Genomic DNA, 14,052 nt, shown 5'->3' on the forward strand with positions numbered 1-14,052 from the left:
TACTTTCAATTGTGTGTACTGCTTTCGACTGTTTAGTCATAACAGGGGACTTGAATGTGCACGTGGATGTAGCCCATAACAAGCAAGCTAAAGAGCTCACTGCTGTCCTTGAAATGTTTGGTCTAACTCAGCATGTGAGCCCACCCACAACAGAGGGCACACTCTAGATGTGCTAATTTCAAAGGGTGTTGTTATTTCAAATGTGGATGTTGTCGATGTTGCTTTATCTGATCATTTTTGTGTTTTCTTTGACTTGTCTGTTACACCCAAACCAGCAGCTGGGTCTACAGTTGTTCAGGGAAGACTCATAAATGACAGAACAGGGGCAAAGTTTATGCAAATGATTAGGTTTGAGAACATCCCGTGTTTTAATGTTGATGATCTGTTGAACTCTTACACAAAAAGTCTCTTAAATGTTTTGCATACTATTACTGCTGTCAAGGTTAGAATGGTTAGAAGTAGGCAAAGGGCACCATGGAGGAAACATCTGGAAATATATCATCAATGCAGAAAGATATTTACAGGCTTCGGAGCAACATATGCTTATATGCTTATATGCATCTATTACATCAACATGTCTTCAAGGAAGTAGAGTCAAGACGATAAAGATATATGATGCATTATGAATTACAAAATCCGAGTAATAGCTTGAATCCGTTATCCGACAAGAATTGGAGAACATACTTCTCCCAAAGGTCCAGCAGCTTGTCTCCTCAGTTCACAGATGTTAACAGACTGTTGTTAAAAGCAGAGACGATGCTTCACAGTGGTAAACATTAGCCTGTGTCCATCTTTTGAGGTTTGTTTCTTCCATCAAACTCAAGATGAGCTGATATTTTTCATGAAATAGTTGTGATAGCAGTAATAGTCATTTTCAAAATTTGACACATTTTCTATGTTCTATTGTGAAAAAATGGTTGATTCGTGAGATTTTCAAATCACTGCATTTTGTTTATATCTTACAGAGCATCCACACTTTTAAAATAATATTAATTCAGAATAACTCATTCAACACAATGTAAGATGTGTGGTATAAGGTGTGGGATTCAGTTGCTCTTACATCATCTGGCATCATCACCACTTTCACGACTCTGAAAGTTAAATCTTAGGTCTTTGGATTGCTCAAGTGTAAACAGTTGGTAAGCAGAGGGCACATGGGGGACATGGGGTTGCCCTGGCTCAGCTGGAAGAGTGGTATTCCTTCCCGTGAAAAGTCGTTTGTCTTATCCCCAGTGTATACACACGTCTAAGTGTCAAAGAAGTGGCAAGATACTGATAGGTGTGGAGAAAAAGTATACTGTATATGTATACTGTATATGCATTTGTACTTCTTTTTTAAACACTTAAAGAAGTAAATTAGGACAACAAAGTTCCCATGAACTACTCAAAGACTCGAGCACTGACAGTGTGATGCCAATCAGAATGGATAAGGGGTGTAACAATATATCAGTTTTAAAATAATGGCGTGAGCGAAAGTCCTAACTTGAAATCTCTGCTTCTTTATTGTGAACAGGCCAGACATGTGAAGGAAACTGTGGGGAAAAATTCAGCTCATGTTCTTGCCACTCAACATGTGCGTCTCTGATGAACTGCTGCACTGACTACAAGGAGTACTGTATTAGTATATCTCCACATTCGGGATCCATCTTGGGTGGGACAGACTTTATTGTACTTGATGCAAGTTTCAATAAAAGTTCTCAGATTATTTGCAGGTAAGAAATTGCTCTGTTCTTTACATGTTCCTGTGGTTATTTCTTTTTATTGACTGAGCGCAGTTAGGTGAATGAAAAAAGCTTGCATTGTCAGAAATTCTTTCCAATAGGGTCTCCTTTAAACCTAATAACCATTCTATCTTAATGGCAGGTTCAACAATATAATCAATACTGGGGGGTATGTAGATGAAAACAGTAGAGGCCACTGCATCTCCCCACTATTATATGAAACGGGATGGGTTCCTTTGCATATCTCTTCAGACAATGGTACAACATTCGGTAGAGCTGGAGCCTGGCTTTCAGGTATTACACCTGCACTCACATCCTCATTCTGAAGAAGGTGACATGAAAAGTCTCCCTTTAAGAATGAGGTTTGATAGTTTTCCAGTTGATGTTGAACTTACAATAATCTGCACTTTATGTGATTCCCATGTGCTGCTGCAGTTCATACAGGCAAGTTAGATTCTCAGTTCAAAGCAACTCTGGTGAACTCAACTAAGTGGCAGTACTATGGCACGCCTAACGTGGGGGGCACTCTTCAAATGACATGGAATACCTCCTTAGTCAGAGCAGAAAGAGTCAGTCTAGAGCTCTGGGGATACAGGGAGACAGGTAAGTAAGAATGTATATGAACTTTACAGATTACATGACTATACTGATATGAGGAACCCCATGAATAATAAGATGTTTCATTGTAGGAAAGCCTTATACTGAGGACTGGCAGGGTGAGTGGGTGTATCTGTACTCGCTTGCAAAGGATCATCCCAACAATGGCTCCTTCAGCTTTCTGCCCAAACCAGCAGAGAATGGCATTTCAAGTTGGGAGCTTGGCTCTGTTCGAGTCAGCTCAAGCAGCTACCCTGACGGCATGTGGTATGTAGTTAAAACATACTGCAGTGATGGTGCTTATTCATGCTCCTCAATTTTGCTTTGGAGAAAAGTTAATCCCCCACCGATGATAAGAATAGCAATTTATGTCTGATATAAATGATAGACAATGTTAACTTGATAACTAAAAAAGCAGTCAACAGCTGTATTGGCTATGTTTCATTTAGGAACATCCAAGCCGCATGGACTGAGGATCATGCTTTGGCCTGGCATCTGGAGGAGAGGTTTAGGGACAATTCAGCAGTTTGGGCCCTGGAGAAATGTTTAGCATGGGACCAGCTGGAAATTCAGCTGCCCAACTTTCTCAATGAGATCATCGATTGTCCCTGCACTCTGGCTCAAGCAAGAGCAGACACAGGGAGGTTTCATGTAAGTGTGAACTGGACAAAGTTTGGACTTGGCTGCAATCAGTTGTAACTCAGTCACTAGCACCTTAGAAAACGTTTGTTGTTATTATTATTCAGTGGAACCGAATTCTGAAATGATTCACATAGTCTTATGAGCATAAAAGTTTGTAGCCAAAGGACAGTGAAAACCATAGAAAACTTATAAGACAAAGAATCAGTCACTAGAAAACCTGTAGACACTATTGGTCAAAAGAGAAGTAAGATGTGAGACATGCCAGGAATAAATGTGTTGGGAGCACGTAGAGAAAGCTGTATAGAGTACAGCAGTACACACCCATAACTACAAAGATTATTGACTTGAACAAAATCATAAAAACAAACCTTGAGCACTAATCCGTCTCAGATGAACTGCACAGAGGGGTCATCAGCGTTCTGAAATCTTCACTCAGACGGTAAATAAGCATGTAATTAGCTGATGTGTTTACAAGGTGGTGTAGCTGTCACCTTTTGTTCAAAGTCTAGAGGGTGTCTAGTTATAGCTTTTATGTGAACATTATCTATAGGCTGTATACAATAGCATAGTTCATGGTTATATGAATTTACATTTTGGCCAAAGCCATAAAGCCATCGCTGTCTTTCAGATCACTGCTTATTCACAAGTACAACTGCATGTTTGAAGCCAGTGTCTATGTGTTTAGATGAGGGTTCACTTCAGTCAACCTGAAAAACTGGTTTGTTTCTTTGTCGTACTTTACTATGCCACAGGACTGGGTTACACTAGTTATTTGCAAACCCTTCTCTAAGTTTGTGTGTGAGGCTGAGAGAGCATTGGAATTAAAAAAAAAAAATTAATCAAACTTTGGAGGAAACATTCAAATACGAGTTAGCAACTGCAGCAACACTATCATCATAAAAATACCAAAAGTTCTAGTCAGGGCTCCCTGTTTATCAGACATTTATAATGCATATCATTATAATCTAAAGAGCTGGTACAACTGGCTCTTCAACTGCACAATGAAATGCACTCTTGGCTGTCTTGTCTCAAACACCACATGTCTCCTGTATTCCTCAGACTGATTATGGCTGTGATATAGAGAAAGGCAGTGTATGCACCTACCATCCTGGGAGTGTTCACTGTGTAAGAGCCATACAATCCAGGTGAGTCCTTGACTTGGTCTAGTCCTCACACTACTGTGTAACAGTAGTATACATTTTAGAAATGCTTCAACACCACCAGCAATATGCATTCATTTACAGGGTTTAAACATTTTTTAATAATTCACCATCAAAAATCAAAACATATTAAATGGCAAGTAAAGACTCATCACCGAAAATTTGGCTGCTGAATTTGAATGTAGTGTTTACAAACAGTAACAGACTATTAGAAATGTCCTGCTCTCAGAAGTACTGCTTTTTCTATGAGCCATTTAGGGGACTTAAACACATCCCAGGGACTAATTTATTCACCGGTCCCTGCATTGAAAACACAGTGGGTCAAGAACTAGGACCTTCTTATTGTGTGGTAAAAATACCGGTATTACTGAGCATCACCTCTTAAGAGTTGTCTTTGCAAGCTCATGTTAGCTAGCTTGGCTATGGTGTTTAATGCAATGGTTTCATGTCTTACGCTGCAAGAGAATTCCCTGTTTTAACTATCAACGTTTATCCCCAGTCCTGAGTATGCAGCAGGACAACAGTGTTGCTATGACAGCACTGGTGCTCAGGTCCTGACAGCTGACTCGATTGGGGGTAGTACTCCAGACCGAGCACACGACTGGGGCTCGCCTCCCTTCAAGAAACCTCCTCGAATTCCTGGACAGTCCCACTGGGTCTACGATGTCCTCAGCTTCTATTACTGTTGCCTCTGGTCGGACAACTGCCACTACTACTTCAAACATCGGCCCTCCAGTGACTGCAGAAGGTACCAGTCGCCCAGCTCAGGTAAGAAAGCCTTTACAGTTTGTGATTTATGAGATTGTTGTTTTGTATAAAGTCTTTAATTTTTGCTAACATCAGCTGTGGTCTTCGGAGATCCCCACTTCATAACATTTGATGGTGCCAGCTACTCTTTCAACGGCAAAGGGGAATACACTCTGTTGACCTCAGCAGAGAAGCAATTGACAATCCAAGGAAGAACAGAGCCTGTGAATGGTGAGATGTTGAGCTTTAAAGATAGACTGTCTCTTTCAACAACAATCAGTATATGTTATCCCAAAGGATGGAAAGCACTTCTTGTTTTTGAACGGTTCCCTTTCTCTGCAACACCAACGTGATTGTCTTTATTTCAGAAATAAATAGAATAAATGCAACAAAGTTGTCATCTGTAGCCATGAGAGAAGCATCCTCTGACATTGTTGAGGTGCGTCTAGCCAGTGGACATAACAGACTTGAAGTGCTGCATAATCAAAAAGCCCTCTCTTTTGCTGAGCAGAGCTGGATGGACTTGCACGGTGAGAATCATCTTGATTCCGCAAACTTTCTATTCAGAACTTTTACTTGTACAGGAGAATTCTCTTTAAAGGAAAGGATCTGTGCCTTTTTTCAACACTACTGAAATGTCAAATTACCAGAACTAAAATAGTGCTGACAACAATAATATCCTTTCAGGTTAGCATAAGAAAATGTGCCATATTTATCATGGCTCTCTTCTGCTTGTCTCCTCACTAATTCTCTTTCAGGTGTGTTTGTGTTTTCTCCCACCTCCACAAATGTGACCGTGATGTTCCCGTCTGGAGCCGGGGTGGAAGTGAGACGGACAGAAGAAACCATGATGACAACCGTCCTCTTGCCAGAGGGATTTAAAGAAACCTCTCTTGGACTGTTGGGGAACATGAATGGTGACGCCAAAGATGACCTGGTCTTTAAAGATGGGCAGCTTGTGCAGAACATCAGCGATCCGGAGGAGCTATTCCGCTTTGGAGCGAGCTGTATGAAATCACTAGATTATTTTCTACTGTTCAAAAATTTTACACAGAAATTTAAGCAAAATTCAACAATTACTGACAGCAACCATTCTGGCTATATGTTTTAGGATGGGATGAATTTAATCCAGCAATTCATGTTGTCCTTTCATGTTTTTCTTGCAAAGGCGATTAAAGCATGGTTAATGTTTGTTTTTCTCTTACAGGGGCTGTAATCAACACATCTGCCTTGTTCACATATGATTCAGAGTATCTTCTGGACACATATTTCTATCTCCCCAGACATGACCAAAGTTTTTTGCCAGTGTTTTCTGTCCCCGAAAATCCCGATGATCCATTGACCAATCAGGCTGCAGAGATTTGTTCTGGAGAGGGCTCTCAGTTCTGTAGGTATGTGAAAGAAATCCACAAACTCTATTTCCAGAAAGGTTGGAAGATTTTTCTAAAATACGACAAAAAACTGTTGGGTTTAAAATGATATAAATATAAAATCTGGAATTTGTCAATTAATTTGAACTTTTTAACAGTCACAAATGACACAATTTTGAGTGTCTTCACTGAACAACTTAATTATATTTAGAAATAAAACAAACGCCAGCAATATATTAAAAAAGTTGGCAGAAATGCCAAACTTAGCTCCTCAAAAGTCTGTGGTCATCATCAGCTGTTTCCCCCCCTCATGATGTACCATACATTTTCAGTAGAAGATAGATCTGTCAGGGATCCAGTCAAGCACACACACTGTGTGCATATTTAGATTGCAGAATAATTTTTTTCAATATTTGTACAAACACATCTTGCTCAAAACCCAGCAGATATCATGTTTGACGCCTCAGTTAGAATTAGCTCTATTAAAGGGGTTGAATGATGTCCTCACGGCTGTGTTAACATACAGAAAGATCTGTGAAACCGCAAGTAAGAAGACATGAGCACAAACCAACCCTTAAAATAAATTCAGTGGCATTGTGATAAATATAACTAGCTTTGCTTTTTTAATTAAAAAGGTAATGAATAAGCCATTTAAAAGAATCAGAAAGCACTGATAAATTTCAGAACATTTTTGTCAAATGTGTTTTACATTTGACTGGCGGCCTGTCCAGGGTGTACCCTGCCTCTCGCCCATTGACCGCTGGGATAGGCTCCAGCCCCCCCGCGACCCGACCGACGGATTCAGCGGTATAGAAAATGGATGGATGGATGGTGTTTTACATTTTGTTTTGTTACCGTAATATTTGATGTGTTGCTGTAGCTTTCTGCTTTGCTGTTTCAAAAGATATTTTTTCTCTTTCTTTGTCACGTTGCCTTTCACACTATGAACAGGATAATATAGAATCTAAGTCATAATGTCTCATCTTCTGACGAGCCAGTTTTGACCATCATTACATCTGTGCTGCAGGTATGATATCCTGGTAGGTCGAAGTCTAAGAATGGGAAATGCTACCAGAGTGGCTTTTCAGAGTCACATTTCTCTTGTTGAGGATCTAAAACCTGGTAAAAATCGTGAAAAAAAAGTTTCAAACAGTCCTTGTAATGTCTAGCAATTATCATTTACAGCTTGGCATCACAGTGTAATATTTTACAGTGATAACCTGTGGATGGCTTCCACCACCAACTAATGGGAAAAAAGAGGGAACAACCTACTTACAAGGAGCTACGGTCCGGTTTTCCTGTGACGAGGACTACACACTCAAAGGATCAGCAGAACGAATCTGCCAAAACAACGGCCAGTGGTCTGGAGAAGACACAAGCTGCTCTGTTCCCAGTATGAAAAAGCCTTAAAATCAATAAACAATTCAATTTTGATCTCCACAAATCAATGAATCAGTGGTGATGCAAATATATCGGTGTTTTAGCTTTTGTGTGTCTCTGCATTTGTGTGCATCATTTGATCCATCAAATCAGCTCTCAATTATCCAAATGCACAAAAGTTTCTTTTCATGTGAACATTTAAGTTTCAATCAAAAATTACTAAGAGTTGGTGGTTGGGGGAAGGGGCTTTCACTCCGACATGAATGAGTCAGATTGTAAAAACAAGGAATTAAGAAAAATAACGGCATACAAATTTAGGGTCAATGTAAAGATGTAAGTTGTCCACTGGAAATAATATATGTCTGACCACCAAAGTGTAGGTCAGTTGTTGAAATGTCCCTGTTTGAAAACAGGTAGGGATCAGCAGCCCATAGGCAGAGTGCTCAGACCCAGGGCTGAGACGTCCTGGGAGCCTCAAGGCTTGGCTGTGACTCCTTTTAACTTCTCTGCAGTGAAATGTTTCGTTCAAGCAAAATAGATAAACCAATGAAAGACTACCAAACCCAATCAATCTGGATACATATCTTTGACTCTGTGGGGATCCTCTTCATAAAAAAATCTTTGTTTTTCAGGTAATCTCACAGGAATTGTGGCTGGATCAGTAATTGGAGCCTTGGTACTGGCTTTGATCGTAACAGCACTTGTGCTCCACTCCAGAAAACAGAAAAGGTACAGGACAGGATATTTTCTTTCTTGTATTCATCTGAAATATTGCAATGAATGAGTTAATATGGGTATGCGTTGTATGAGTTAATTTCGATGATGGACAAATATTCTTTGTTGTAGTCTCCTGCACCTTTGTGAAAGCCTCAAATCTCTTTTAGCAGTTATTTTTTTCCCTGAAAAATTTGCTTTGCTTTCTGTTTCAGAAAAACCTCACATTCAGAAGAAGCTGGGAAAAGTGAAACCTTCTAAAAAGAATTCTGGGTGTAATATTGTATTTAAGGTGAACAGATTTTTGAAAGAAGGATTTTATGCACAGATCAATAACAGCTTTTATTATTTTCAGAAATCACAAACATTTTTATCTATAACTGTTACAGGTTGTCAGATTGAAGAAGAATACATGATATATTAACTTGATTGTGAATCTTGTGTTATACTGATAATAGAGATTATAACACAAGGTCGAGCATACTTTCTTGCACACTTTACTTTCTTGTTAAAAATTATTATACCTGCCTTTTTTAGGCGCAAAGAGGTATTTTAAAGTGCCTGCTTTGTGTTTTTTTGTATTTGTAAAATTTTCTTATAATTTTTTTTCAGCTCGTTAAGTAGTAAAACTCCAGTAAAGCGTATTAACACTCCACTTTTGTCAATGACATAGAGTCGACTCTGCAAATGTATTTAATGAAAGAAGAAAATAAATAAGTATAGAAGAAGATTTACCTGGAATCTTGGTCAGTATTGCTTTTTAAATACTATGGTTTTTGTGGCTTCCCATATCAAACTAGTTTCAATCAATTTAGCCTGTGTAGAGGTCTGTGCTTTTATGTGGAAATGTTAGCAGGGGCCAAAAACTAATAAATCCCAGGTTATAAACCCTGTTAAAGTTTACTGATATTCTTATCTGTTCCTTTTGATAGATACCCGATGAAAGCTAAAGGTTGAAACTGCAAATTTGCCTCTACATTTAAAAGAGATACGTTGTGTTTTCACATTGAACAAAAGAGATTGCTGGCTTTATGTCCATTAAATACTTCTCTATTATTTCACAAATTGTGAAACAATTGGACTCCAATTAATTGCCCTTCAGAAATAAGTATGCAAATCTCAAAATAAAGTGGAATCCATTTTTCAGCTACGTGAGGATTTCATTCCTTTCACATTTTTGGAGTTCAAAAACTTGCTTATTCATTAACAGTGAGAAGTTACAGCCACAGCTGTTGATGGCATTTTATGTCAGATTCTGCACAAGAAAAAAAATGGTCTTGAGGATTAAGGACCAGCCTAAAGTTAGCTTTTGGCTATAATTGAGGATGGTTTTGGTTTGGATTTGGATTTGGTCGAAGATGTCCCTCGAAGTGTTTCATAATGTTCCACATGTTACTGTGGTCACTATGCTGGTAATAGTTTTCTTTGAGATATCTCAAAATAAAACAGATTTTCTGCTGCTAAAATAGAGGAAACATTTCGATATCACCTACAACAACAGTCCTCCGTCTCTTAGCTTTAATATTGAACTGACACTAAAAACATACAGGATAGATTAATGCATTCAGTCAGCACTGGTAGTTTTACTTTATGTATTTAATCCAGTTACATGTTTTGGAGTGGCACATTGTTTCTAACTAGAAAAACAAGGTTGAAATATTAATCTGACAAAAACTGTGGGCACAAGCGTTAGTTATGGCATCATTGATAAATGCCATTCCTCCTCGGAGGTCCATTAATTTATCCGACTGAAGCTTGGTTCGTTATTTGAATAACATGTCACCCACGGAGATGCGGCTGTGAAATTCCTCATCAACCCTAGAATGCAGCAGTTTTTCCATTTGTTGCTTTATCCTGGCAATAAACACATCTTTAACTCTGTGACATGGAACTGTTTGTCATACATATTCACCATGAGATTGTGCTTATTTCTTTCTAAGTTTTGTCCGCAATCATGGGCTTAAAAAAGACTGGATGAAGCAGCATTTCTGTTTACCATGTGACTTTGAATGTACGTGCTGTTCCCTCACATAACACACTGCTGTGACTTCTGTGGACAAAGAACACCAGTATGTGACAAGACTGCAGAGGCCAGTGCTGAATAAAATGGATGCTTGCTGCTTCCAAAGTCATTCACCAACAACTTGCCAGAGACACTCAAGAGATATAAATACAAATAACTGGCATTGTCCTCATCATGTCCCAGGGCAACGAAGGAGTAACACCCCAGCTCATCACATATCAAGACATTCTCATCCCTTACATCACACTTGTTGCTGCACAAGTAATAAAAAGAACCAGCTGGGTATATAAACTTTGTGAGCGGAGCCCTGCAGAACCAAAACAGCCTTTCCTCTTACCCTTTCTTTACCTGCTGTTAGTGTTTGAGCATAAAAACACAGCTGTTCCATTGTTCAGGGATCTGGCCCTCACACTTGTTTGTCAAGGAGGAGCTACAGGCTTTGCATTTTCACCTTCCCTTCCTTTCATTCTAAGCTTTTTTTTCGAAGACATGGGTGATCAAAACAGAATGTTGTCCCGTCCCATATTTCGCCGCGATGTCAGCTGGGATCCTTTCCCAAACTGGACGCAGCCAAGCCGCATCTTTGCACAGGATTTTGGCCTTCCTCCTTTCCTGGAGCCCAGTGATCTGGACTGGCTTGACTGGGCAAAGAAGAGACTAGCTTCTTTCTCCTGGCCGGCGTACACACAAAGTCCCCTTCTGCCTCCATTCACCGGTCAACACCCAGCGACACCGGACCAAAAGACTCTGAGACAACTTACAAGTGGAGTGTCAGAGATCCAAACAGGCCAGAATAGCTGGAAGATTAACCTGGACGTCAATCACTTCTCACCTGAGGAGATCACAATCACAACTAAGGAGGGTTACTTGCAAATATCAGGTAGTGCACATGATTCTTTGGTCGACCAAAAGCTAAATATGAGGAAGAATATGAATTCTTCGTTAGGCTAGTTTTGTATGTGCAATTTCTTACTGTCGCTGTTTTTCCCTAAAAGGAAATCATGAAGAGAGGCAAGATGAGCACGGATTGGTTTCAAGGTGCTTCACTCGAAAATACAAGTAAGTTGTCTGACAATATGAACGTATTTGAAACATAAAATCCATCCACATCCATCATTGCTGTCTAGTTCTGCAAATGTAAATATTTATTGACAAGAGATCAACCTGTGACAAAGGATTCTGCAGTAAAAAGGCTGTAAGTTTAAGTGGCACATACAGATCGTAATATGGTTTGATGACCTTCTCAAATATGGCCTAAACATATAGAGGGAATAAAGATTATTGTTGCTTGTCAAGTTCTAAAAAACTTTCTCTTGTGTCGTCAAAGGTTACCACAGGGGGTTGATTTGCAGCACATCAGTTCATCCCTGTCAGGTGATGGAGTCCTGTCTGTAGAGGCCCCCGTCCCTGGGACTTCCATCAGCAACCCGGGCAATGAGATAGTCATTCCAGTTCAGATCAGACAGACACAGGATGGTGAGAAGTGAACCAAGAGAGCAGAAACTACTGTAGCCAAAGCTTTGTGTAGCAACAAATGTAGGACTGACAGAAAAAGAAACAAGATTGTTGCACCCTAATAATGAGGATTTACTAAACTTGTTGTCCTGCAATGATACATTTTTTAATCCTGTAATTTATCAATATCATTAGAGTGCCATGACACCTTTGTGCTCAAAATCAGATTCATCAATGTCAAACTAAAGTCTTTCTTTTATTTTGCCTTTGACACACAGAAAAACACTGTAGTACAGGTTAATTATACGAGTATGCACTGAAACTATGTACAGTGATGTCTTGAATAAAGAATATTCACCCCTGTGAAGCTTTCCTGATATTATCAAATGCTTTAAACAACTTTTGCTGTCTGAATTAAAACAAAAATAAAACAAAGTTTTCCTTGAGCATTTTGAAGTAATTACAAATACATTTCCTGGGAGATTTTAACGTTGATATTGATCTTCCATCGTTCTTTTTCTTCTGCTGAAAGTATTATAAAGAAAGTAAACTGAAGTGGCACATTGAAAGTGTTCTTCAAGTCATCCATAAAAAATAATAATTTGTTCAAGATTTGGTCATTCACTTTCTCTATGATAGACATGTCTATGGTAATGGGTTAAAGTTAACTTCTTTGTTTCAACCTTAAACGGTCGAAACGTATCTCATTCATGGCAATCAGCCCATGTTCATCTTCCAAAAAAAGGTGTTATGGATTCATTGAACGAGATTAGAGTCTGAATACGACACACATCATAAACACAGTACTTTTCTTCACATGCATCAAATGTAATTTTACATGACAGGAAGGATTCTGCCTGTGCATTCTCACCTTCATAAGTGAGAGGCTGTCAAAAGTACTGACATGAAAGAGTGCAGAAAAGCCAGGCGCTAACATAACCAAATGGAGACCACATCATTCAAAAGGTCACATGGTGACATCTAGTGTTGACAAAGGATATTACATAAATAACAATTGTTATTTATCTTTAATAAAATACTAATGGAAATTCAAATGTGAATAGATCACCCTGGAAGTCCACATGATCTGTTAGAAATAGAAAATACAGTGTAAAAGAAACAGTGATTCTGGTTAGTTGATGCTATTTAAACACAGAACCATAATTGTAAACTGTGAAAATTATTCTTTCTCAGACGTCCAAGGTATCTTGTGGTCTTAAGCAATAGTCTTTCAGGATGTCTGAAGGTCTCTTTTTTTTTTTGATATTGGCTGCTTTTTCACTAATTTTCAATCTGGTCCCTTTAATTGACTACTTTCAGATCAATGCATTTTTTTTTATTAAAGCCACTTAATGCTAACTAGTGAATCATCTTAGCATAGGAACGGCATCTACCTCAAGGGATGAACCTGTTTTGTGTCTGCACAGAACACCTAACTAGACAAAGACCCAATTTCAAAGTATTTTTAGGAACTTTGCTACTAGCGGCCTTTCAGAAAAACATATAATTTGTTCCCATTTCTTCACTTGTATCTACAAAACATGCAAAAGACAAATCAGTTTGACAAGAATCAAATAGTATTTTTGCACCAACAAGGTGATTCCCAAAGAGCTGTTAGCTAAAAACTTGGCATATTTGAGCATAATGTGCTGTGCATCCTTAAAAAACAATTGAAGAGGAAGTGTCAAGCCTAAAAAACTATCTATAGTAGGGGGTTCCAGTAATGTCCTCACACAGGACCTGAGAGATGCATCTGGACCTTCAGTTGATCCAGCTACGGTTCGCAGAAGCCTCATCGGAAATGATCTCCATGGAAGGGTGGCTGTCTACAAGCCGTTCTTAAGAAGGGAAACAGAAAGAAAAGGCTGAGATATGCCAAAGGACACAAGGACTGGACTGAAAATCATTGACAACAGTTTTTTTGGAGTAATGAATCCTCCCCAGAGATTGGACCGCAACATCATTGAGGCAGTGTGGGATCATCTTGACAGAGAACTAACAAAAGGAATTCAACACCCAAAGAAGAGCTTTGAAATGTCCTTCAAGAAGTCCAGAGAACTATTCCTGAAGAATACTTAAAGAAATTACAAGAAAGCTTGACTAAGAGGGTTCAGACTGTGTTGAAAAATAAAAGTGTTCATACCAAATATTGACTTTCAAGCTCAAACTCTGTTTTTATTCTGTATTTTAATTTATGTTAGCATGTTCCAATACATCGCTGAACCTACTTCCCATTTTCCTGG

The 14,052-nt window shown here is 38.9% G+C and overlaps 2 protein-coding genes across 2 annotated transcripts; both read left to right on the top strand.

Annotated features, from left to right (window-relative positions):
* The first annotated feature begins 1,163 nt into the window (after positions 1-1,163).
* On the top strand, positions 1,164-9,169 carry LOC142373342 (sushi domain-containing protein 2-like). The gene is made up of 16 exons (XM_075456543.1): positions 1,164-1,194; positions 1,514-1,712; positions 1,864-2,015; positions 2,157-2,324; positions 2,411-2,585; positions 2,768-2,969; positions 4,020-4,105; positions 4,620-4,888; positions 4,964-5,098; positions 5,236-5,397; positions 5,626-5,874; positions 6,075-6,258; positions 7,265-7,359; positions 7,451-7,630; positions 8,250-8,346; positions 8,547-9,169. The coding sequence occupies exons 1-16, from the start codon at positions 1,164-1,166 to the stop codon at positions 8,590-8,592; spliced, it is 2,430 nt and encodes an 809-aa protein (XP_075312658.1). The 3' UTR covers positions 8,593-9,169.
* Positions 9,170-10,662: 1,493 nt separating this feature from the next.
* Positions 10,663-12,172, top strand: LOC142372638 (heat shock protein beta-1-like). The gene is made up of 3 exons (XM_075455592.1): positions 10,663-11,234; positions 11,350-11,413; positions 11,682-12,172. The coding sequence occupies exons 1-3, from the start codon at positions 10,844-10,846 to the stop codon at positions 11,839-11,841; spliced, it is 615 nt and encodes a 204-aa protein (XP_075311707.1). The 5' UTR covers positions 10,663-10,843; the 3' UTR covers positions 11,842-12,172.
* Positions 12,173-14,052: the final 1,880 nt, after the last annotated feature.

This window comes from Odontesthes bonariensis, chromosome 22 (assembly GCF_027942865.1).
Source record: "Odontesthes bonariensis isolate fOdoBon6 chromosome 22, fOdoBon6.hap1, whole genome shotgun sequence".
NCBI classification, from domain to species: Eukaryota; Metazoa; Chordata; class Actinopteri; order Atheriniformes; family Atherinopsidae; genus Odontesthes; species Odontesthes bonariensis.

Bases quoted from the DNA above. Each gene is read 5' to 3' on its own strand.
- LOC142373342 (XM_075456543.1), top strand. From the start codon at position 1,164: ATGGGGTTGCCCTGGCTCAGCTGGAAGAGTG. The intron at 7,360-7,450 runs GTAAAAATCGTG...AATATTTTACAG, and splicing joins TGTTGAGGATCTAAAACCTG to TGATAACCTGTGGATGGCTT. The intron at 8,347-8,546 runs GTACAGGACAGG...TTTCTGTTTCAG, and splicing joins CACTCCAGAAAACAGAAAAG to AAAAACCTCACATTCAGAAG.
- LOC142372638 (XM_075455592.1), top strand. From the start codon at position 10,844: ATGGGTGATCAAAACAGAATGTTGTCCCGTCCCATATTTCGCCGCGAT. The intron at 11,235-11,349 runs GTAGTGCACATG...TTTCCCTAAAAG, and splicing joins GGGTTACTTGCAAATATCAG to GAAATCATGAAGAGAGGCAA. The intron at 11,414-11,681 runs GTAAGTTGTCTG...GTGTCGTCAAAG, and splicing joins TGCTTCACTCGAAAATACAA to GTTACCACAGGGGGTTGATT.